Raw genomic sequence first — 24,340 nt, 5'->3', positions numbered from 1 at the left:
TAAAAGAAAGTAAAAGATGACACAGCCTTATTAACTTGGCATAGAGATAGACCATAGACCAAAATATTAATCATAAGCATTCTTCAGTTGACCTCCCAAAGGGCCAGTCTCCTCCAGCTACGCTGATTAATCCCCATGGGAATAATAATATCCCATTTCAACAGTGAGAAAAAAATACTTGTCTTGGTTTTAGTTGATGGATGGTCTATTTTTATTTTTTATTTCTTTGAGAGAAATAACATCTCTCTCCATTTTGAGATCAAGCAGCATGGTAACAGGCTGAGTCTGAGAATCTCTGCTGGGCAGGATCACTGGTGATGATCTATGCACTCCTTCTTTCTTTTCATGACACTATTTCCAACATATGGAAAGTTCATTGCTTAATATAATATGGCTAATGTTTGCCTCTTCACTACGTTGTGTCCAAAAGTGACTTAAACACAGTGAAATAATAAGCCCACATTTATTTGTAAGAAAATCAGCCAGCTGCAGCAGATTTTCCAGAGGGTATATTGACAACTTGCATATTCATTTGCAAGCGTCCTCTTTTCAGCTTCTCTAAATTATATGTGTTCATGGAGAAAGCTTGTCTGGAAAATACTGATGGCCTACTTATTTTTCCCAGTAAATAAAAGGAGAGAGTCGTTGGATTTTCTGTAATAATTTGGCTGTAAAAACAGGAGAACTGGGCTCTGCTTTTCTCTGGAGCGCTTGCCAATACATCAGCAAGGAATTGGCTGGCACATCTCTTCAGTAACTCATTTTTATTTCACTTTTTCCAGCATCTGTCTATTTCATAAGATAAGAAAGCAGTGTTGTGGAAAAGGGATATGTGCTGAAGCACTTCCCATCTCAGTTCTTCATTACAACACTTCCTTGTTTTCTCTCTGGAATCTTTATTCCAGAAAAATAAATTCATGTTTGTTTGTCTGTTCTTTCTAAATATTTCAGTTTGGTCTTGTAAAAATAGTAAAACTGAGCATAGGCTACAGCATAATATTAAGGTCAACCTTTTCCATCAGCAATCATGAATTTCTCTTTCTGAGGCAAGTAAAAATAGATGAGCTCGATCCTCTTCCAAATCAATGAGAAATAAAGGGAAGTAAATCTAAATCCCTTACTTCTGGATTTATTAAGATAAATTACAACTATTAACAAGCCCACATGCATTTTGCTTTAGCCACCAGACACCCACAGCAGCATGATTCAGCAACAAAACTGGTTGCAGGGGATTTTTTCTCCTTCCCTAATCCATTGCCATTCAGTTCCTAGCTTTTAGCCATCTCCCTGCCTGTGACAAGAGTTCAGTAGCCCTTCCTCGCTCCCCCCTAATTTCAATTGTACTTGGGAGCGAGTGGAATAGAAACAGAGACAGAACAAGTAGTGCTGCACTGAACAGCTGAATAATAGCAGCATGTATTATATTCACTCTGCCTTTTCTAGCTGTTATGCATATGCCCTCTCCTGCTAAATCCAATTGGAGAACAGACGCAGATGTATTGATTTTCATGGATCAGCTTCCACACAAGCCCAGCTGTGCACCAGTCCCAGGAGAGAGTTCTTAATTTTGTTCTTAAGCAGAAGGCAGCATTTTAAAAAAGCATTTAGCTACATTCCATGAAATGACTTCATGGAAACTGCATGGCCTCAAATATAACCTTGAGCACATACACAGCAGGGAAGAAAAGTATTCTTTCTACAAACCAAGTTTTGGGAGGATGGAGAGTGAAGGTGTATAGGAACTGTTGAGTCAGGGTCTGAACCACTGATTGATCACTGGAGGAAAGGACTGAATCAGCTGTGGGAGCACAGGTGAAGGCAATTCACTCCATTTAAGGGCTGACTGCCCCTGGGGAAGGATCTCTTTCTGGAGATCCCTCCTCTGTGGCCTCTTTCCTGTAAACCTAGATCTTCAGATACAGGTGAGCATTCCTTCCCTGTTTGTTTCTTTTCCTGCTTTCGCCATGATAATCTTTCCAGCTGTAACACCAACTGTAACAGAAGGTTAGAAGGTATGGCTCCAAGACTATTAATGCCAGGCTTAGTAAATCAGTCAGCTGTGCAGCATCTCTCCCTCGGTCTGCAGCCTTTTGGCCGCAGTGTTATTACTGGAGCACTTAGCCAGCTGCATGGCTCACAGAACTCACAAGCAATGTTAGAGGCCCCTCTGTGGGAACTGTAGGTTGTCAATAAACCTGCTTGGGAAAGTGTGAGTTAGTCACTCTTCCTCTGACAAAGGAGAAGTCAAGAAAGAAAGAAAGAGAAAATTTTCTAAGCAGATGGCAAGCATGGCCATTCCAGAATCTGAAGGTAGAGTGGAAGCGTTAACGAAGAAACTCCTCTCTATCTGAGCTTACCCTACATGTGTCTGTGGTACACCTAACAATAACAAGTGAAAACGGACACTGCTTGTAACCTCCCTAGTGGCTTTTTCTTCTACAAGCTGCCTGAATGTTTTTGGTGCAGGCATCAGCCCCAAGAAAGTACTGTGCAGGCGATGTGTGTGACTGATCTCACGAATGCCCCTCACAAGCAGTCTCCACAGGCAGTGCAGCTGAGATTGAAAGCCTCTGCTCATGCTACAGGAAGTGCTATGTGAGCTTCCTAACATCCTATGAACACCCATCTAAAAACCCGTGTTGTTTCCATCATGTCTTTAGCCTGCAGAGTTTCTGCAGTTCTTGCTCTGATTCGCGTATTTGTTTCATCACCATGTTAGGCTGTTACTTTCATTTGTTTCTCTGTGCTTCTTGATGCTTTTTTTTTGTATGAGTTCAGGTCCAAGAAAAAATAATTATTTGTGATTTCACTGAAGTTTATGCAATTTCTTCACTGATTAATTCTCATGAGTCTGGCTCTGCCAAATCTTGGAGCACTGAAGGAAATAAAAGTAGTTCTCTCTGGAAACCTTACAGAAAATCAAGTCATACATAGACTTCTTGAACAAAATAACAGCTGCAAAAAGCAAATGACTCTGGCTGCAAAATATTACCATTGCAAAATTATGAAGAAATAGTGATTTAATAGTGTTCAATTATATCCCATTAGGAGGAAAAAAAAATCTGCTATGCAGCATTTCAAGTATAATTGCCTCAATAAGGATTTTTTCTGAGCATCAAAATGTTAATTGTACATTCATACACCTGTGCTGAAGTACCAACTTATCTATGCTTAGTCCTTCAAAAAGGTGCATTATAATGTGCAAAGGAGATCGTCATTTAAAACAGATTAAATTGTTTTGTTGTCCCACTCTTGCAAAAATGAATTTTCCTAATATTTGATACTGCTGAAGTTGTGACAAAAAAATCTGCTTTTGCAGCCTGTGTTTCTCTCAACTGATATCAGTAAACAGTACATCACAGGAAGTTTTTTTGTGACTTCAAATGATTTTTTTAAGCAGATTTCAAATGAAGTCCCTCCTATTCAATTGCCATCTCAAGAAATATTATGAACAGGGTAAATTTGAAATCTGTATGTCTCAGACAATCCTTCTTTTATTTCCAAACAAGCTTTTACATGGAAGTACTCAAGCAGGTATAAATAAAAGCATCTTCCAGCTGTAGTCAGAATAATTGTGTGAAATTAGCTGAGATAAAAACTTCATCCCAAATATGAAGACAGTAGCAAATACGAGGGGTGAAATACTAGTTAGAGAAAGGGAAAGAAAAAATAAAGGAAATTTTCTGTTGATTTCAAACTGAACCAGGATGGCTCTGGAAAAGATGAAGAACTTTTGTCTCTCTCACTTGATCAGTGGTACCAACTACTCTAATTATGTAACTAGCCTGGTTTTGTAGTTTGAGCAAACTGAGTTCTAGGAATCAGATTTTTGGATAGTTAGCCTAATCTAAATGGACCTATAAACCATTTGGAAGTTTACTCATCACTAAATGCCAGAAAATATGAAAGTGAACTATCTTAGAGTTCTTTCTGTTCCTGACACATGGAGTTCTGGGGACTCACTGTCTTATTGCATAATGTTGGACACTAGGAACAAAACATCTGTTAGCAGTGCATGCAAGCTGCAGATAACTATAGTATTAGAATGACAAAGAAATAAGCATCCTTCAATACTTAATTACTTTGGTAAGGTGATACAGCATGGTATACCTACACTGGCAAGATTACATCCTGCAGCAAGACCTTCAAATAACATAACTGCAGAAGTTATTTTCAGATAATAAGACTATGAATAAGGTGATAACTGATCAGGCAAAAGTAAACTACATGGGATGCATACCTGAGTACATACCATACACCAAATACAAAATCAAATGCAATATGTGCTGAGGCTTTTTGTTATTTTTCCTTCTGTGACAGCTGAATGAAAAAAGGTATGAACCAGGTATGTCTTGGAGTTATAGGTCCCTGTGAGTGGTGCCTAAAGGTAAATTCCAAGACAGGGAAAATGGTTTCCAGGTTTTGTTCACGGTTTTCTCAGCCAGTTCAGAATGTAGCTGTGGAAATGCCTATTCTCTCCATTTTGCTTCAGTTTCTCTTACTGTGAAGTGAAAGCCTACGCATTAACATTACTTGGAGACCAAATACATAAAATAGTTACCCAAACTACTATGTAGGAAAAATATATCTTGCAAAGCTGTACATAATGAACACGTTCCTTTTATTTGTATTTTTTTATGAAATGGAAGAATCTTCTGAAACGTATCTGTAGTTGTAGCTAAACCCCCAAAGGGAGTTATCTGAGAACAATTTCAAGTACCAAAACAAAACAGATAGTTGGCAGTCAAAGCACACCCTCCCATAAAGTACACTTTTGGTCCAAAGTAGGCAATTCCATTTCAACTGTAAGGCTCTCATCACAGACAAGTGCTTCATTTCTCACAGCTGTAAGAAACACCCAGATATTTCAGGCACACTGGGGAGTGATAACATCACGTTCTTTGCTGATCACTATAAGTTTACTTCTGTTGATGTCTGTTTCCTATCTTCACTTGTACTGACCCGATTTCTAGTGTTATTCAGGATTATTGCCTTTTAAATGTGAGAGAGAATCCCAAACAAGGGAAGATCATCCACATGGTTTGGAATTTGTGTGCTACTTTTCATTTCTTCCATCATCACTACATTATGCATTAACTCTTGGTATTGTGAAAAATCAAATTTTTACAATAAGCTGGTTAATTCTGTCTTGGAATTGTCTGTAGAATCAACAATGAATAAAATAGAGGTGAAAGTTAGTTAATTAAATTTATCTGGAGCTGATTGTATTCTAGCTGCAGATGCTATCAATTATTTGTAACCACTCCTAGACAGTTTCATAACTGAAGCTTTTACATGTACAGATGCAATACTTCACCAGCTCTGCCTCTTATTTTCCTCTGGCATCACTCAGTTCAATCATAAAAGCACACAGCAGTCCTATTCCCTGAAGTGTCTATCTTCTCTCCCATTGTTAGCAGCTTCATATCCTCATAAAGAAAAGTTGAAAAACCTGCAGCTGCACAAACAAAATAAAAGAAATTAACAAACCAGAAGATAGTAAAAACTGGTAAAAATAAACTAAAAAACTAAAAGCTAAAACCAAAGCCCTGGGATAAAAAAAATCAGGAAAAAAATGCCAGCAATTATGCCAAACCATAGCATGAGAGCAAAAAGGCTCCCATTCACCACTTTATCATGGATCAGAGCTCTGTTCTGGAAATAATCAGAAGATGCAAATTATCAGATGCAAAAAAAGTTTATTATCACCATTATCAGATGGTGCAAAAAAGTTGATTTGAAGATGAAATGTCTATGTTCAAATGCAAAATAAACATATTGTACTCAAGGCAACAATAGCTAATGGATGGAGCATAGGCTAGGCCTTTGGAAAATGCATAGCAGTTGTTCTTCTGGTGGATGGCCTCTGGCAGCCCTTTGGATATTCTGCTTGCTGCTGCTATGAGGGCTATGATAGCACATGCACATTTTTAACTTATTTTTCTTCTGTCTTGTTAGGAGGCAAGAAGGAGGCAGTCACAATGTGTCACTTGCCTGACCTGAATATAGCCAATATGAAAAGTACCCTAAATGCAAAAGCGTTTATGGGTGACAAATTTGTGGAAACTAGATATAGGAAAGACTTCTGATGTTTTCCTTTCCATTCTCTCAGTGGCACAGGGCCATCTCTCTTGCTCACTTACAACTAACTTACCAGGTACCTTACACAAGAAGTTCCACTTTTTCCGTGGTTTTATTCACGCTTAAGTGACTATCCCTGTCAGGAAGTCAAAGTGAACTCAAATTGAACCAAATGTTTTCTTAGGACTCAAAATAGTTCATTTGTTTTGTTTTTCTTTAATTTCCATGCATCTCTGACTTGCTGATATCTTCCAGGAGCAGAAGTTCCAAATTTACTTCTGAAAATACTCTTTTCCTGGTCCACCAAAAGCAGAAGCTACAGGAAATTGCATGAGAAATGTCCACGTAGGTATCACCGTGATTTCTAGGCCAGAAAATGAGAAGAAACTTCATATAAGATTTCAGAAAATTGAGTTGTTTCTTAGATCCTTCTCAATCTTATGTGTGAAAATGATGCTCTAAATAGTTTTGTGTGTTTTGCTGTTAAATATAACAAAGGGTTACTTTGACATTTTTATGTTCTGTTTTAATTAACTGAAGCAAAATCTGTTCTTCTGAGTGATTCATTTATCCTATCAACCTTTCTATTTTTGTAAGATTAAATCAGGAAGTTCTCATTAAGCTTCCTTTCCTGGAATTCCAGTTGAACATTATTACCCTCTGTTTAGACTGCATCACTTATTCAGCTGATAAGAGCGGAATATATTCCATTGGAGATACAAGAATTCTGCAATTAGATCACTTAAGGAGAATTCTGTGTTTTCAAATAAATGATTATACCTTTACATTCTTCAGGAAGTTACTAAGAATTACATTTTTCAAATCTACAGGCAAAAAAAAAAAAAAAAAAAAGCCACTACAAAGATACATCTCAACAAATCAAAAGTAATATCTTGTCCTTGCAGTAGGATGTCTGTTGAAGCTCTAAATCTTGTAATTCTTATTACAATGCCAGCTTCATTGTGATCTTAAGGATACTGAGTTGTCAGACAATAGCATGAAAATATCAAAAGGGGCACTGAGGCACACTTTTGCTGCCCAGATAATCTCTCACGAGAGGACTGCTGCCTGGTTGGGACCTGCATTCAGGACATCAGGAAGTGGCTACCAAGTATGATAAAACTGGAGGACTGCCATCAGCTCCTGCTCTTTCAAGCTGGGTCACAGCTTGAACTAGTTGGAACAGTTGATCTAGCTGGGACTAGATGGTCTTTAAAGTCCTTTCCAACCTAAGCCATTCAGTAATTCTGTGAATGTATGATTCAGTGATTCCCATCTAAAGGAATGGTTTTAAGGAGGATCCAGGGAACTAGAGGCCAGTCAGCCTGACCTTAGTACCACGAAAGGCTATGGGACAGATCATCTTGAATGAGATCATATAGTATACGTAGGCCATCCAGGGCATCAGGCCCAACCAGCATGGGATCATTAAAGGCAGGTCCTGCTTGACCAATCTGATCTCCTTCTATGATCTAGTGACCTTACTGATATATGAGGGAAAGGTTGTTGATGTAGTCTACACTTCAGCAAAGCCTTTGGCACTGTCTCCCACAGCATCTTCCTGGGGCAGCTAGCAGCCTGTGGCTTGGACAGGTACTCTTTGCTGGGTGAAGAACAGGTTGGATGGCTGGTCCCAGGGATTGGTGGTGAATGGAGTTAAATCCAGCTAGCAACTGGTCATGGATGATATTACCCAAGGGCTGGTATTAGGGCCTGTCCCATTTCAATATCTTTGTTCATGACATGAATGAGGGGATTGAGTGCATCCTCAGTAAGTTTGCAGATAACACCAAGGTGGGAGGAAGTGTTGATCTACTTGAGGATATGAAGGCCCTCCAGAGGGATCTAGATAGGGGTTGTAGCAAGGTGGGGGTGGGCCTTTTAAGAAAAGGGTAGCTGTTGCACAGACTGACATGGTCTGTTTCTGATATGGTCACAGATGTATAAACATATATATTTTTGTATGTATTTATTTTTATGTGTTTTCATATTTATAAAATGAAGCAAAATGAATTCTACAGGAAGAAATTACCTCTCATCTCAAAGTCCATCCATACTTAGTTCATTTGCATATTAGTTATAATCTTCTTAAATTGTTTGCAGAGGACAAATAACTCATAACTATGATTCTATATTCATGTTAACTTAGGCCTAAATCTTAAAGAGTTCATAAAATAACTTAGTGTCTAACCCTAATTACTGCAAGCAAAGATCAAAAGACGAGCTTATCAAAAGTGGAGACAGTTTATTTCTATCTTGGAACAAAGGACAAAAGACACAGTGTCTTGTCCTTTCCTTTGAGGTTTCTCTGTCTGCTCCTTTCCACTCCCTTTCCTGATAGGCTACAATTTCTTGCCGGCTGATCTGTTGACTGAAACACAGTAATCAATTCTGGGGAACATGTCAGCTACTTATTTTTATAACAGGAACAATGGAAATAGCATCACATTGTTAATAGAGGTAAAAGTGATTAAAAATACTCCCTTGAGTTTTCCTTTCTAGCTCCCACAGTCACAATGCACTGGATTTGATCCAGAACAAACTATGAGCGTAGAGGCACACATTTTTACAGGAATCAGGGAACTTTGATTCATCTTCAGCCTGTGAAGGAATGCTTGACTTTTAAAACTGCTGCCATGTGAACCAAGAAAAATGAATTAGCCTTTCAATGCATGCATTTATTTTTTAAGATTATAATTTCAAATCTAAAACAAAACACAGATACTCATTTCTAAATTGATCTTATTGTATATATTTGTTTCTTTACACTCTATGTCTTACTACTACAAGGAAATCTGAGACCCTTTATTTGTTAATACTGCAAATAGCAAAACAATATTCACACTGAATTTGTAAGATCACATACAGTTTGCATAGTAGCATGTTCAGAAAATGATACCAGGTAATTAAATTTAGATTGGAATGGAAATCATGCATTTAGATAATATCTTTACAAACATACACTAACTTTGTGCAAAGTTCAGTAATATTTACCCGTTTAAAGAGAGCAGTTCTTAATTTTGAAAATGTTGAAAACAAGTTTGAAGATTCTGTTCACTGTATAACAAAGAGAAACTATTTAGAACACCAATTCCAATTTCACTAGTGTTTTTATTTCTTTAATTAAAAAGAAGAATTTTTCAGATTATCGTATCCAGTATAAGCTTCTTGATATGAGGATGGCTAAGACAAAGATAATACAAATAGGTTAAGCCTATTTCAGTCTTACAACGATCAAATAAACAGTGCTTGGTGTACTCCTTTGAGACAAGCCAGTCATTCAGTGCCAAGTATTATTAGAAATTAATTTTCTTAGCTGACACATGGGCTTTTCATGCAGAGACTATAATGAAAAGCCTTGCTGTTTTGAGAATCTGTACTTTGATTTCTGGCATTGTCAGCCGCATCAGAAATAGTAGGTACAAGTGGGCAGAGGAGGAAGTACCAGTTTTTCATTCTTGGGAAGCTATTCTTAATGGAATAGGTATAAAAGTTTCAAATGGAGTGTGGTTGAGGTCATAAAAATGGTCTGTGAAAGAGTCTGAAATTCCATCATCAAGAAAATAAGACCATGTTCCTGAAAGCATTTATGTACTCAAATTTCTGTGTACCCTTCAACCCTAAAAGAATTGCATACGTTAATTCATAGGAACAAGGGTTACATTCCATTTTATCCTGAAGTAAACAAAACCCTTTCTAATCTAGAAACAAGATCATGCAAGATGAGAAATACTATTTTAAGACAAGTAAGCACCTTAATTGTCTGACCTTTCCATTATGCTCTGCATTATATTATGTAGTAGCTACAAAATGGCTCTCAAATTTCTTTCTAGTGTGCTCCGTGTGACAATTTCCACTAAAACAACTAATTGTTTTATAAAGCAGTTCTTGCAGAGATTCAGCAGGATGCTAGCAGCCCACTCTCTTTCCTGTCTCAATATCTGCTCATATCCAAAGATTCTGAGTACTGGGTATCAACTAGCTCCATGGAACAATTAAATTAATTGTTAAGTTCTTGTTAGCTGTACAAATGCAGACATGAATGACTGAGTCCCAGTTCACTTAGTCTACCACTGACCTCACATCTCTCAGTATTTTCTGGTATTTCTCTTCTAAGTCATATATTTCCAGTTCCCCCTAAGAACTACCAATGTTTTTCTTCTGGTCTGTGTGCTTTTCCTTCTTTCTTTGGAGAACACTGTTTAACCACTCTTGATCTAATGTTCCACCTGTTCTTTACATACACTGGGCAAAGGAAGAGAAGATGAGAAAAAGAAATTAAGGAGGGCATTTCTATCCCTTGTAATTGCTAACGGTAGCACCCAGTTACATGGAAAAGAAAGAAGGAAAAATGAATGGAAGAAACTGAAATAAATACCCAACACAGGTGCTATGAAGATTAGAAGCTCCTATTATTACATGTGCATGGTGCTTTACGTGGCTTACAGGAAAAATAGGTGTTATCAGAAGGAACAGAGGGAGCACCATAGAACCCTGTTAACTAAAAGCCTGCCTTAGTGGGCAGTATCTTCCTTCCTCCGGAGCAAGGTTGCAGCTGAATTATCCTTGCTCTCAATCTGGACAGTAGGTGGGAAGTTTCCCGTGTGGCCCAAATCCAATAATAATGTCAGGTAACTTCCTGAAAAGTGGTGGAAATAGCAGTAAGAGCAACTGAACTCCTCAGATACCTGTCTAAGAACAGCAGTTTTTGGGTTTCACTCAGTTTTTTCATATTGGCAATCACATAAAATTCATGAATTTGTTTCAAAACTAAAGAATAAAAAATGCTCAAAACTTATTGTTTTCAAGGTATAGCCCATATGCGTTTGGAGTACCTGGCTCATAGTTTTCAACATGAGATTCACAATATCAAGATGTTATTTGCACCCTGGGTCAAAGGCTTTTACTTCTAAACTGTTTGCAATTAATCCTAGACGTTTCATCAGCAGAAAAGTTCCACATTCTGACCTGTTGGAACCTAAGTTTTCTGGATGTTTTGTGTTATCTTGTAGGGTTTCTTCTTAGTGCTGTTACTGATTTACATTAAGGAGTTGAGAGGCAAGCGTGTAGATTCTTAGAGCTTAGGTAATTAAGTTTATAAGGTCAATATGACATGCATGACAAGATTCTAATGAGCTACTGGTAAATCAGATGGAAAATTCTGCACATACACCTTTCAAGTCATTGTTTATACTTATTAAAAATCAGACACAAACAGTACTGTTAATCTTGAGATTTAATAGAACTTCTGTATCTGGAAAAAAAGATTTGTCAAAATAAAGATTTGTCACAAAGAACTTCAATAATATTTCCATACTCTAGTGCGGCAGACATGAACTGTAATTCTGCTGAGTGATGTAAAGGTTCTTGTTTCAAAGGAGAGAAAGTCCTGGTTTAAGCATGAAAGGTGCAGTGTCCTTTCACTGTTAATCACTTGCCTCATTGATCGTAGTGCAGGTATGCCCCAGCTGCCTTGACCTCTCTGAAGCTGTGATCAAACAGAAAGCAGGTTAGCTGAATCAGACTGATTTTTTTTCTCGTGTTAATTTGAGAACTTTTTCATGTTAGAAAAGCACATGACCAGAAAGGATTCATGCCCTTGATGGCACCACATCATATAAATAAAGCTGTTCATACATTTAAGTGGGATTCATGAAGAAATAATGAAGTTCTATATCAATTTAAAGCTGACCATAAGGCACACTCGGTTTTATACTATGCATCATATATGTTAATAAAACTTCAGTCAAACTGTCAAAAACAAAAGATTCAAAGAATCCAATTGCATATTGGGTTTGGAAAACATCAGAGCTGTATCTCTTCCCTGTGTGCCAGGTGTCAGATCCCAAGGGGTCACTTCCCATTCACAGGGCAGCTGGACACTTAGTGATGGAAAGAGAAGTTTCTTTCTTTTCTTTAGAGAGCATTTCTTGATGTATTGAAGGTTCTATATGAAGCTGAATAGCTTGCCACAGTATGACTAAGCCTGCAGTCTGGAATAAATTGTGTTTCAAAGAGTTACAAATCAGATTCTTGGCTCTTCCATATTGCTGTGCAAACACGAGTTTTAAAAATGTCCACCTACAGCAGCAGCAGAGAATCTTCTTCATTGCATTTTGAGTTTAAAATAATAGGAAGTTCATTGTTGCTTTAGTGACATAATTGCTGTAAAGTTTAAAAACCAAAACAAAACAGGTGAACTCAAATTGTCAGATGTACTGGGCAAAGAGTGAAAGCATCCCCCAGTCACTACTACCTCTTTTTGCAATTTGAAGACTGATGAAAAAAATACAGCATTTCAGAGTACTAGAGGACTAACTTTTGTTTTGTTTTGTTCTGTTTTAGTAAAAATTAAGCTCTGCAGTATCTTTCTGGTAAAAATCTTCTTTTTTTTTTTTTTTTTTTTTTTTAAGACTTTTTTGGACATTAGATATCTCAAATTTGTTCTTCGTAGGGTTTGATATAAAGAGATTGCTCTCTCAGGAACAAACTGATTTACCATGTCTCTTCATAAAATGATATGAAGGCAAAACTAAAACCTCAAAAATAAGCAAGCTAAAAAATGTAGCCCTTCGTACCTTGATATTGCTGAAATTTTAAAGCAAACTAACTGCCTTCCATGTTTCTTTTTCTTGTGGTCATGTAACAGAATGTGTCTTTACTTTTTTGAAATATGCAACCTCCTATTAGCCTGTCACTTTTATGCATCATATAATGTGCACAAATAATATCATATTCTCAGTCTCTGTAACACATCAGCATAGAAAGAGAAATATAGCATGGAGAGGGAAGAAGCATTTTTCAGCTGACCTGGCCATCCATTTAGAGTTCATAATGCTAAATTTTTGAGTGAAGAATGAGCACCCAATTCTACTCCTCCTCCTAATCCCTGCCAGGTCTCCAATCTGTTGATGAAGGCCAAACAGCCACTTCTTTCTGTCTGACCCTCTCCCCTTGCTATTGCTGGCTCTTATTCAAGTCAGGATCACATTCATCTGGGTAATATACACCTAATAAATCTTGTCCAACTCAGTTTGTTCTTACTGGCAAGACAGCTAGCTTCCCCCTCCACTTCTCTCGTCTTTCCTCAGATATCATTATGGGTGTTGACACTCCAGTGAGTTACTTAAGGTGCCCTTAAATAACTGGCTGCATGTGTGCATCCACCTCACTCCCAGTAAAACTCAAGGTAATTGCTGCTGTAAGCTGTTTTTCAGTTACAATAAGCAAGAACTTGAGTGCATGCAGTAAAAGAAGCCATCAAACTGGCAATCTGCAAGACAATTTTTATTAAGCACAGTATCAGCATAATAATTTCATACAGCAGTTTCCACAGTGCAACTCAAGGACTTTGTAAAAGAAGTATGCATTATTCTCCCAATTTGTCTACAGGAAAACTTAAGTATGAGAAAGCAAATGGAGAGATCAAGCTTGCCCCAGAAGTTGAAACAGGACAAGACTACAGTCTAGCATGCTCTCACAAGCAGGACTGAGAAGGATTATGATCTGCCCTGACTTACACCAGGCACGAGGTTGTTTATTGGTCTTTGTAACATGTTTTTTCTCTCTTCCCTGTCTCAGTAGCTTCACATTGCATTAACAATAGCCACTCTCTAGGCTATAGTATCAACCCAGTACCTCCCCTGATGAACACCGAGGAGCAATTAGGCATCACAGTGTATGTGTTCCAGTTGCCATAGTTATCGTGCTTTATTGAGTCATGGGTTTAAAATGATTTCCTGACTCCTGGAGATTCCCCCAGGCTAAAACAGCAGCAGTCTTTCACATAATGGGTCAACTGGTCCAGGTGGATGCATGTGACTATTTCCTCCAAAGGAAATAAGTTTAATTAATATTAAGTTCATTTAGCTAAAAAGCCTTGGATAATGTTTTTAGTTACTGTGTGGAAGGAAGGAAGGAAGGAAGGAAGGAAGGAAGGAAGGAAGGAAGGAAGGAAGGAAGGAAGGAAGGAAGGAAGGGAGGGAGGGAGGGGAGAAAAAAAAGAAAAAACAAAAAAAGAAAAAATTCATTCCTTTTGCTCCTTGCAGCCCCTGTTGGGCACTGAGTGGCTGACATGACCTGTTCAGGGGGTTCTGCTGAAAAGTCAAACATCTCATTTGTATTGTAACAACACAGCTGCTTCATAAACAAATTTTTTAAAAAAATTGACATATTTAAGGCAATGGTCTTTCTGTTTTCATCTAATTTTAGTGGGAAGCTTGCATCATCCATCTTGTTTTCATGGAGGGTGCTGTTATCTCTGTGAAAGTTTACCTTTTTTCTTCATCAGACTGGATGTCACGCATGAACATAGAATGAAGTAGAATAAATGGTTCTTACCATTGAAGTGTCACTGAGAGCTCCTGGTGCTATGGAGTTCTGCTGCCACGAGGCCACAAGGCAAATGTCATTTAGGGATGATGCCTCAGCAGAGAAAAAGCTGTGTTACAGCCATCTGTTAGGGCAGGTCCCCTGTGACCTGCATGCCCACCAGGACTTGCTGGTATGATTACTTCCACCACATGCATGTAGAGGTGGCTGGAAATCAGGATTTTATTCCTTGGGTTTAAGTCCTGATTATTTCAGATTCAGCATTGATCAATTATGAATGCTACCCTTATTACTAAATTAACAGTCTTATACTTTTAAACTAATCTTTAATTGAAGGCAGACTCTTCAGCACTAGAAAATCCTTTAGACTTCAAAAAATAATCACTAACATGTCTTGAAAACAATATAGAAAAGATATCCCTTATCTCTACTAATTCCCGTAAACCAGAAGTATTCCATGTAAACTCAGGAGCTTACCCTCCATATTTTAAATGAAATAAAAGTATTTATTTTTGCTATTCCTCATTTTTCACTTTCTCTGTGTTTATACTTTACCAAATTGTAGTTCTTTGTTGAACTACATAATTGGTGTAATTTTTATTTCTTATCCTTTTGTGCATCCATATAATAGAGCCTTTCTTCAGTAAAGTGTGAACCTGCTGATTTCATTTTCAGCCTGAATTGTTGAGCTTGCGTTATTCTAGAGCATTCAGAAGAGATAAAACTACAGAGCTCACTGATCACTCCCTTTACATGGTCAGTTACATGTATTATAGAGGGTAGGAAAAGGTTATTTCTTTATTATTTACTGGTAAAATAAAGAAAAAAAGAAGTGTTTTCTGGGATCAGTACAAGTAACAGCTCCCCATACATGATGAACTGGAAATAATTCTAATTCTGGTTATTTCTAGAGAAAGATTTCTGGAACAGAGAGCCCACCTGTTGCAGGCAGTAGAGCTGCACCTATGTTTAAGCCCCATGTATGTAATGTGCAGTTTCCTGAGTACTTCGTTAACAAGTACTTTGGGAAGATGCTTTCTTTCATTTGTGATTCACTCCTGTGTGAAACAATAGCTTTCTTCCATGAAGAGCAAGGAGCAGTAACACTGCTTATCTCTAAGAAGTGATAAGTGTAAACACTCTTTGTCAAGAGGTCTGAGCAATTAAAGACTCCTTTAAATAATTACTTTTCAGTAAAGTCATGTGCTACAAAATGCAAACTTAATTATTTCCTAGACAATAGCTGAAACAGGGACATCCTTGGGGCTGTGGAAACGCTGCACACAAACACCCTAGTGAGTCCCAGTCCAGAGCCAGGGGCCTGGAAACCAGAACATGCTGTAATCCATCATGCTGCTGCTCAGAGGACATTCACAGCGGCTCGGAATGGCCACTGCTTGTCAGACAATCCCAAACTTGTACCAGGGCTGCCCGTTTTGTGCCAGCTGCTGGGGAGCACTGGGAGGAGGGCACAGTCAGCTACTGAGGCATCTGGGCCTTGAAGGGAAAAAACGGACAATCAGGCCCTTCTTATGAGATGCTGTCCTACCAATCATTCCCTTACACAGTTACAACAGAAGGAGAATTCCACCTTTTACAGTGAATAATTGCGCCTGTTGGGCAAGCCTTTACAATTGCTTTAGCATCCAGCACAAGCTCATTGACTGTATTAAGGATAACAGTGCTGCACAGAAACAGTCCTCCTAGGCAGGCTGCCTATGGGGTCTGTCTCTGTCAGGAAGCTGCCTGCTGACTGAAGAGTTTAAGAACTAAAGAAATTACAGACCAAAGCCGTGTTGATTTCACAATGCTTCTTGCAGCCCAGTGAGTGATTGGGGTGGCTGCCACCCGCTGACACCCATGCCTCAGGTGGAATGCTACTCTGAGTACATTTTACAGTGAATGCCAGAGTGGTGCCTTGCTTCTCAGTTGAGAACATGCCTGCTTAAGCAGCCCCATAGAATTCCGAGTTAAAATGCAAGCCAGAGAGACTGCATGTCTTCAGGGGTTGATAACGAACTAGAATCAAAGCATTTCTCTTTCAGATTAGCAGCAAGAATCTAATCCAGGTCAGTGATAATCCTCCGGCGTCTATTGAGCCATATCCCGCAGACACCACTCCATCAGAGGGCTCCCCAACTCCACCAGTGCTGAGAACATCCACAGACTCCACACAAGGATGTATGTTCCCCTTTGGCTGGGGGAGCTGCTTAGCTCTACATGCAGAGCAGGAGAGCACATGGTGTTCTGGCATCATCACCATTCATTTGCAACTTCACAAAATGGTGGAGTTGAGGCTGATAACCCTGGGCTGAACTCTTCACAGCTTCCCTTCTCCTAGTGCCTGCACCACATTTGCCTGTACTCACAATCTGTGTGCTCATCCTCACACTCTCCTACTTTCAGTTTTCAGGTCTCTTGCACACTGCCAAGTCTTTTAAACCTTTCCCCATTTGTTTTTTGCTGCAGAGTAAATGTCCATTCTCTCCTGCAGAAGCTTCCTGTGGGTCCTATGCAGGGATGCAGACTTGGGCCAGGAAGCAGTGTTTACAGCAACAGCTCAGCTTTTTACCATGGGTATTAAGTCGATGTGTTGTGGGCTTCTGCATCTAGCACCATCACTGCGATGGAAGCACCTCTGCACCTGCATTGTTTTCCCATGATCTGGGCAGTTTGGTGGTGTTCTGGTTTTTCTTCCTTTTGAGGATGATTATAGGAGGAACGTGAATTTCTCTCTTTCCTGAAGTTCAGACCCCACACACAATCCACAACCAGCCTTCTCCATCCCTTGCATTACTATTCTGTCACTTCTCAGTCTACCGAGTGCCTAAGAGTAGATACAATGAGTGCAGCCTCAAAGCCAATTAGGTGGGATTACCCTGTCTGTTAGACAGCTGGAGCTCAGCACGTGCCCGCCCTCCCTGTTAGCCAAGAATTCCCGTTGCATGGACCCCACCAACCTTGTCAGCACATAACCGTTGCCTACAACAGGCACTCAGGTAAGCCTGGCAGTGCCAAAAGGAGCTGAAGCTAAGATATGAAGAGGTGATGGATTGAGTGGTAAAGTATGTCAAGTCAGACCTGAAGATATAGTGCAGCTCCATCTTCTTCAGGGTTATTGAAGTAAATTAATGACCTGGAGCCACGTAGGGGTTTCCAGAAACAACACTGCTATGGCCAACTGGCCTCTGCTAGCAACCCATAGGAGGGGGAGACGGTTATTCTCAGGAAAATTGTCTGCTAAGGCACCACACCATACATACTCTACATCTGACTCTAATCTGACAGATTATAGCACAGAAACAATAACTGAAACTTGGATTAACAGCACAGTGTAAAATATGCATTTGTCTTGGGGGAAAATGAACCAGCCGTAATCTTCGACGGGACTCCGCTATTCCCAAAAATCTCTTCTCCACGCTGATCGTTTCGCAGGCGCTCAGAATCGCTGTGCACGTTCGCTTTTTCTTTCTGCCGCAAGCACCGATCACGACAGAAGCGGCGGGGCAGCCTCCGAGGAGAGGGAAGGGACGGGGCGGAGCGGGGCGGGGGTGGAGGCGGGGGCGGTGCTGGGACGGGCGGCGGTGCCAGCTGCCAGCCGCCGCGGAGGCAGCAGTGAGGGAGCTTGGTGCCCGTGGAGGTTCTGCGGCGGGCGGGACACCATGATCCTCACTCGTAAGCTCGGAGGGGTGATGGGGTGCTGTCGCGATGCGGCTGGGCTGGGGCAATGCGGTGGGGTTTGAAGGTGAGGGGCGTCCCCTCTCGAGGCAGCAGAGCGGTACCGAAGTCTCGCTTTCCATGCTTCTCTCTCCCCTTTGATGCTTTTTCTTTTCTTTCTTTCTCTCTTTTTTTTTTTTCTTTAATTTTTTTTTTTTTAAACTTTTCTTTCCGGACTTGCTTACGAGCCGGCAAGCGCTGCGCTGCCTTTGAAGCCGTGCGTCACGCGGGTCTCCTGGTCGCTGGAGCCCGGTGGCCGCCCGCAGCCCGTCCCACGGTCAGCTGGGTCTTCTAACCACGGGGAGCATCACCCCAGGCCACCCGGGCAGCAGAAGGCCCTAGCCGGGGGCGGCTGCAGCCTCACCCCCATTTCAGCTGGCATTTGATTTTCACTGCTGCTGTGAAGCTGTTGAGTGATGGGTTGCCATTAGGCCACTGAGCGCTTTCTCCAGTCAGGGGCACTTACCTATAGATGTGTACATGGTACTATAGTTAATTCTCCCCCTCCCCTCGGTTCTCCTTGGGAAAATACAAGTATTGAAGAAATAACTGCATGAGAGCGATGTCTGTGGCTGGGTCTGAAGTGTCTGTCTGATGTGTCATAGGAAATGTGAATTAAAAGACCAAGGAATGTATTTCTATCTTACTCATCAGTCAAAGATGCTTTTAGTTTTTCCAGGATTAAGTGTGATATGTTTGAAGAAGGTCTCATGATCAGACCAATGGCACTACTCTGGTCAGGTTATATTTTAATGGTTTTCCTAGTAGGGAGGCAGGCAATGTCCAGGCACAGTCCCCATGAGCCCTTGAGGGTGGATCAGATCTGTGTCAGGTGATGAAGCACCCATTGGGCACATGGTGTTTCTGCCACACTGCCTCCCCTCCATGTCCCCTTGGCAGCATCCTGCTGTGCCCAAAGTGATCCAAGTGTCTGGGAAGCAGGGCTGTGTCTCTGTAACTTATAGGTTCGTGTTACTGCTCCAGTTTGCCTGTGAAATCCTGATTAGGGCTGAGGCTCTTTGATTGTGGAGCAGAGCAGAGTCAAAGGAAGATGTAGATGCTGTTTGGGAGAACTCCTTTCATCTACAAGGTCAAGGAATCAAAGCATTTGGCACTACCTTTGTAACCTCTGGGACCTCTGATCTCTTTATCTTCCTTTAAAGTTACTTGGTTTGTTAATCAAGTTATTATGAAAGGGAAATGCAGCTTTTTTTTTTTTTTTTTTTTTTTTTTTTTTTTTTTTTAACTGAATGGAGTTTTTGTTAAATTCAATTTCTAAATAGTAGTTAAAAGCAAGAATATCTTGCCATCCTTTGTTTTTCTGAATTTGTTGTGTAGATCCAGTCTAGGACTTGTTAATTCTCAAGCCAGGATCTCCCCAGCCCATGCTGCTGGGTCCAAGGAAGGGCAAATGCTGGGCACAGAGCCCCCCCAGGGACCTTGTGTGCTTTGTGAGGGTGGGAATTAAAAACCGGAGGTTGTCCTTATGGACTAATCTTGTCTGTTTATGTTGGGGTTCTTAGGGGATGAGAGGTGATTTGGTTTTACTGTTCTGGTTTTTCTAATCCATTACATTCTAGGCAATGATTTGTTTCAGGCGTGAGAATTTGAGTTTTGCAAATATTTAGAGATGCAGTTTGCATGATAACATGCAGTTTGTTGTTCTGGTGGTTTGGGTTTTTTGTTTTTTTTTTTTTTCCTTTTCTAGTCAGAATACCCCAGTGTGTTATATTTGGGTTTCTTCAGAGATTCAAATTACTTTTATAAATCCCCTTAGTTTGGAATTTTGCTATTGGTTTCAGTATAAACACAACTGCACCCTTGTCTGGTGAAAAGGAGATGGAGGAGGAGAGCTCATGTGCTTAACAGGATGGTCCTGTACTGTAAACAAGCAGTTTTCATGCTTAACTATCCTTCCTAGCAACAGGAAGAAGGAAATGAGGCTATGCAAAAGGACCCTGACATGTTTCAGACAATGCCAGACCCACCCTCACATTCATACAGTATAACCAGAAGACTTGGGGAAATAAAAATAACTTCAGATGTTTCCCTTTCCTTCCTGTGCATATTACAGAAATACAGCAATCTAATGATCTGCAGTCTGTGGAAAACTTGCTGGTTTGATCTCCACGAAGTTAGGTGATGATATCCCCATATAATTCATACACCTTTACTGGGTATCATACTGTTAGGCATATTTTACAGTTCTCAGTGTTTCATGAATTATGGAACACTGCATCATCTCTTGCTGTTCAGTGTGTGCCGATCTTCAGTAATTCTGATAATTTCAGCAGTTCCAGGTGTATTTCTAAATTTTTCCTTCTTTCCTTTTTACTTTTTCTTTTGTTTCCCTCATCCCCTTTCTCCTGGTTTAAAGGAAAAAAATAACCACCATGAGTAAGTCCATTAAAGGAGCATGGTTGGAACTTTCTGATTCTTTTCACAGTTCTCTTACTTGGCCATGCTTGCTGATACTGAGTGATACCCTTTCCTGCAGAGCAAACCTTTGAAATCCATAGGTTTGTTAACACAGTATGATGCTACTTGACATAACTGGCAGCAGTAAAGTCATTCTTGAGTTGACCAGTTAGCTGTAGTTCTCTGGTTTTCATTATCTGGCAGTTACTGATAATACTATGCACTTTTCTGAAGCAGCTTTTCTTCTTTGAGAGAGCATGCTGAGGGGGAAATTGTTTCAAATACTGGCATTTGTTTCCCTTGAGAAGTGTTGTGCTAGATTGGACAGGATCAGGAATGATATTATCCAGCCGTTCTCTTAATAATGACATAATGTGATGGCCCACTTATTCCTGGTGGTGACTTTTTTTAAGTCCAAAATGGTACAGAATTCCTTAAGCTTGGTTTTAAATATATTTTTATATATATATATATATATATATATATATATATAAACCTCTCAATTCACATGCACTTCTCAGTCTGGGCAAAGAACTTCCTGAGGAGATGCATGAAGGATATTCACTTAAGCCGGAGATGGGCATGGTTTGACCTTCCCAAACCCATTCTTGTTCCTTTTGGAAGACTAGAATTTAAGAAAAATATATCCTCCGCATTCCTGTGTTTTGGGAAAGTTCTTTCTGCGACCCTGTGAACCAACAGGTCTAGGTGCTTGTAAGTGTCAGATTATAATTGTAACAGTTATAATTGTTTTGGGAAAATCCAGTTTTGCACCTTTTGTGTTGATTAAGGTGTATGAGTGTTCAGCTGGGGTCCGACGAGCTTTAAGCTTGTCTGTATCACTGCCACTGGAGCTTCTGACCTTTATATCTGATACAGTACCATCCACACAGGGCTCATAAGGGGTCCTCGTTGGAATGAGCACTGAATGCTTATGGTGCAAAAGTTGTCCTTTTCTCAGATTGTCCTTCTTATGCATGCTGATGATTTTGAGATCGAGTCTTATCAATCCGAAAATAACTGAAGAAAGCCTACTGTGAGCCATCGGGCAGCTCATATCTACCCTCATACCGACTATTTTTTCTTAGATCTGGAAAGGTGGCCCAGACTCCAGGAGGGTGCAGGTGCTGTGCTTGGGAGTCACAGTGGTTAATATCTACCCTTCTATCCCTGTTCAAAGGCCATTCTCACCAAGTCATCTCTGAGGGAATGGGAGGTTAAAGTCATCTACTGTTTCCCAATCTTTGGAGGAGGATTCTTTTCTCACTCTGGAATCTGTCAACATGACCTCTTTTGGAGGATTTGGCTAAATGCTTTCTCTGCCCCAAATAATCCTCCTCCAAGACCACCCTGTGTTAATCAGGCCAGATAAATAACCCACGTGCCTAATTATTTCTTAGGATTTTTTTTTAAGTCACTTAACATCTTATTCCTCTTCATTTCTGAATCTTTTAAAGATGAATGAAGAAGGACCACCTTTAATTTATAAAAAGAATTGTTCTTTGGCAGGAAAGCTTTTGTTTTGTTAAACAAAGTTAATTTTAAATGATTTTTGCATATAAAGAAATATTAAAAATAAATGGTGATCCTGGTTTACAGTGTACTTGATGGTAAGTGCCATGAGGCACTGCAATTCCTCTGATTGCAATAAAGACCTCCTTGGTCTGGGGGGGTAACTGATGAGACTTTGACAAAGAAGTCTCATTTTAGATATTTAGTTATTGTTGAAAATAATTAAAAGGACTGTGAACCTGATTTCAATATGCTGAAGACTATGAAAAGGAGATTCATGTTAATTAGGTTTTGACTCACAAAAGCAGCATTGTGTATCCTGGGCTTGCTGAGAAGATTGATGTGCAATAAAAGCTACTATGTTATGTAAACTGCTGCAGTTGGTAGGAAGGAAAATTAAATGCAGCCAACAGACACCTATGCAGATATTTTGTAAACCAGTCACACAGATATACAAAAAAAATATATATTTTTTTAAGTTAGTTTAAGAGAGTAAACAAACTTTAAACTCCATAAGTAGAGTTAAGACATTTGCTCTTTCAGAAGGCTTAGCTGAAAAAAATTGTTCAAGCTTCCTGATTTTTTTTCAAAGCAAATATCAATATATGATCTTAAACATCTGTTTCCTTACTCCTTCTTCATCTGTTCCCACACAAATTCCAAACATATTCTGTTTCTTCTCCCAGTGTCCTGTGGTTTATACATAACATCAGCAGCATAGTTACTGTTTTGCTGCAAGGCTCTCTAACTTGAAAAAGTCATTCCCATGTTTAACCCAAAGCCAGCAGTAGCACAAGGAGAGTGTTTCTTCGATGATCATCACGTAGCTGAGAGATATTTGAGTAACATTCCCCACCACCACTTCTTTCCAGGGCTTCTGTGACTGGAAAGCAGTACATACGCTTGGTGACATGTATGGTTTCTTTCAAGAAGTTTTTTTTTTTTTCCTCCCAGAAACTTCTTGGTAAGAAATATTTTATTTAAATTGTGTGCGTCCATATTCACTTGAATTGATTATTGAGGTAAAGTGGAGATTACAGCACATGTCATTCGGCTACAGAAGATAAACTGAAGTATGAAGATGTACAGGAGCATACCACAATAGTTGGCCACTACTGCAAAGGGGCCTTTTGAGCTTTAAAGGTGAAAAGAAGAAAGACATCCTCTTAGGACGGAGGTTAGCTTGTAATTCAAAACCTGCAAGGTCATCATCACTACGAAATGCATGCCTCATATATTTTCTATGACTCGCTGGTTCTTCAAGAGATTAGTCCTTCACGGATTGAATGTGTCTGAATAATATTTTAGAATAGTGATGTAAGTAATCACGTAGAATAAGGAGATTCCAAATGTGTTAGAAACTTGGCAAAAACTTTTAATGCGATTCTCAGAATTCTCTACCTTTCAGATGTGGAATATTTATTGAATAACTTACCAAATTACAGTGTTTGAGGGCATTATCCTTATAAAATGCTGTCTTTCTTTAATTAAATGTTTGCTTTCTTCAGTGAAGTGCTGGTTTCTTGAAAGATGTGGAGCAATAACTTAATAATACTGCCTAAGGAATATTTAACTGCATAGCTCTGAGAAGAATCTCTTGTGAAAAGGCATTTAATTATTATCAAGCTACAGTAGTGCATCTTCAAAATGAAAGTCATCTGGGGTCATGGATTCATAACAGGCTAAGTCTTCAGAAGTCGTACTGTCCTCATTTAAAGAGCTGCAAGCATATGACAAATTAAACCGCTTTTGTTTGTGGACAGTTGACACAGTGTTTGTTCCAGGTTTGTCTCAGATTTTGCATCCAAGTTCATGTATTGCTCAGTCATGTTAACTGAGTGATTGGAATAGTTTGATCAAGTCTGGTGCTGGAAATTAGTTTGCATGTCAGGGATGCAATTCAAGCACTTGGAAATATGATTGCTTGTACTTGAGCAGTGGAGTGAGTTCTACCCAAATAAGAAAATTTCTCATATCTGAGCTACAGATGGCCTTAAATATGATACTGGGTGGCCTTGGGCTTCTTGATAGCGCACTCAAGGTAGTGTTTCAGAATTGACCATCAATTTTGTGTATCACCAGAAGTTTCAGAGGGGCACAATATGCAGGGACAATTTCTGATATGAACAGAAAAAAGAGTACAAGCCTTTTTGCAGCCATTAAATGGGAGCATTGGGAAACAAGCGTGCAGTTGGAGATTTTTGCATTGCAAGGAACAAGGAATTTGTGGTCAGCAGGGACAGGGAGGTGATCGTCCCTCTCTACTCGGCTCTTGTGAGGC

General features: G+C 39.7%; 1 protein-coding gene across 3 annotated transcripts in view; it reads left to right on the top strand.

The window, feature by feature from the left end:
• The window catches only part of DLC1 (DLC1 Rho GTPase activating protein), a 214,852-nt gene that overhangs the window by 160,635 nt on the left and 29,877 nt on the right, over window positions 1-24,340 (top strand). Inside the window, exon 1 of one of the 3 annotated variants that reach the window (XM_042812289.1) lies at window positions 18,005-18,087. The exons of the other annotated variants lie outside the window; for them this stretch is intronic. Coding sequence (XP_042668223.1) covers window positions 18,075-18,087 — 13 coding nt within the window. The 5' untranslated portion in view covers window positions 18,005-18,074. Of the gene's footprint in view, window positions 1-18,004; window positions 18,088-24,340 lie in introns of those variants that run through there. 3 annotated transcript variants of the gene reach the window in all.

The sequence above is a fragment of the Centrocercus urophasianus genome, unplaced genomic scaffold (genome assembly GCF_019232065.1).
Source record: "Centrocercus urophasianus isolate 14NV4802_14NV808 unplaced genomic scaffold, USGS_Curo_1.0 seq_13, whole genome shotgun sequence".
In the NCBI taxonomy this organism is placed as follows: Eukaryota; Metazoa; Chordata; class Aves; order Galliformes; family Phasianidae; genus Centrocercus; species Centrocercus urophasianus.
The sequence above is the reverse complement of the archived record's forward strand: the minus strand, read 5'-3'. Positions and strand labels throughout refer to the sequence as shown.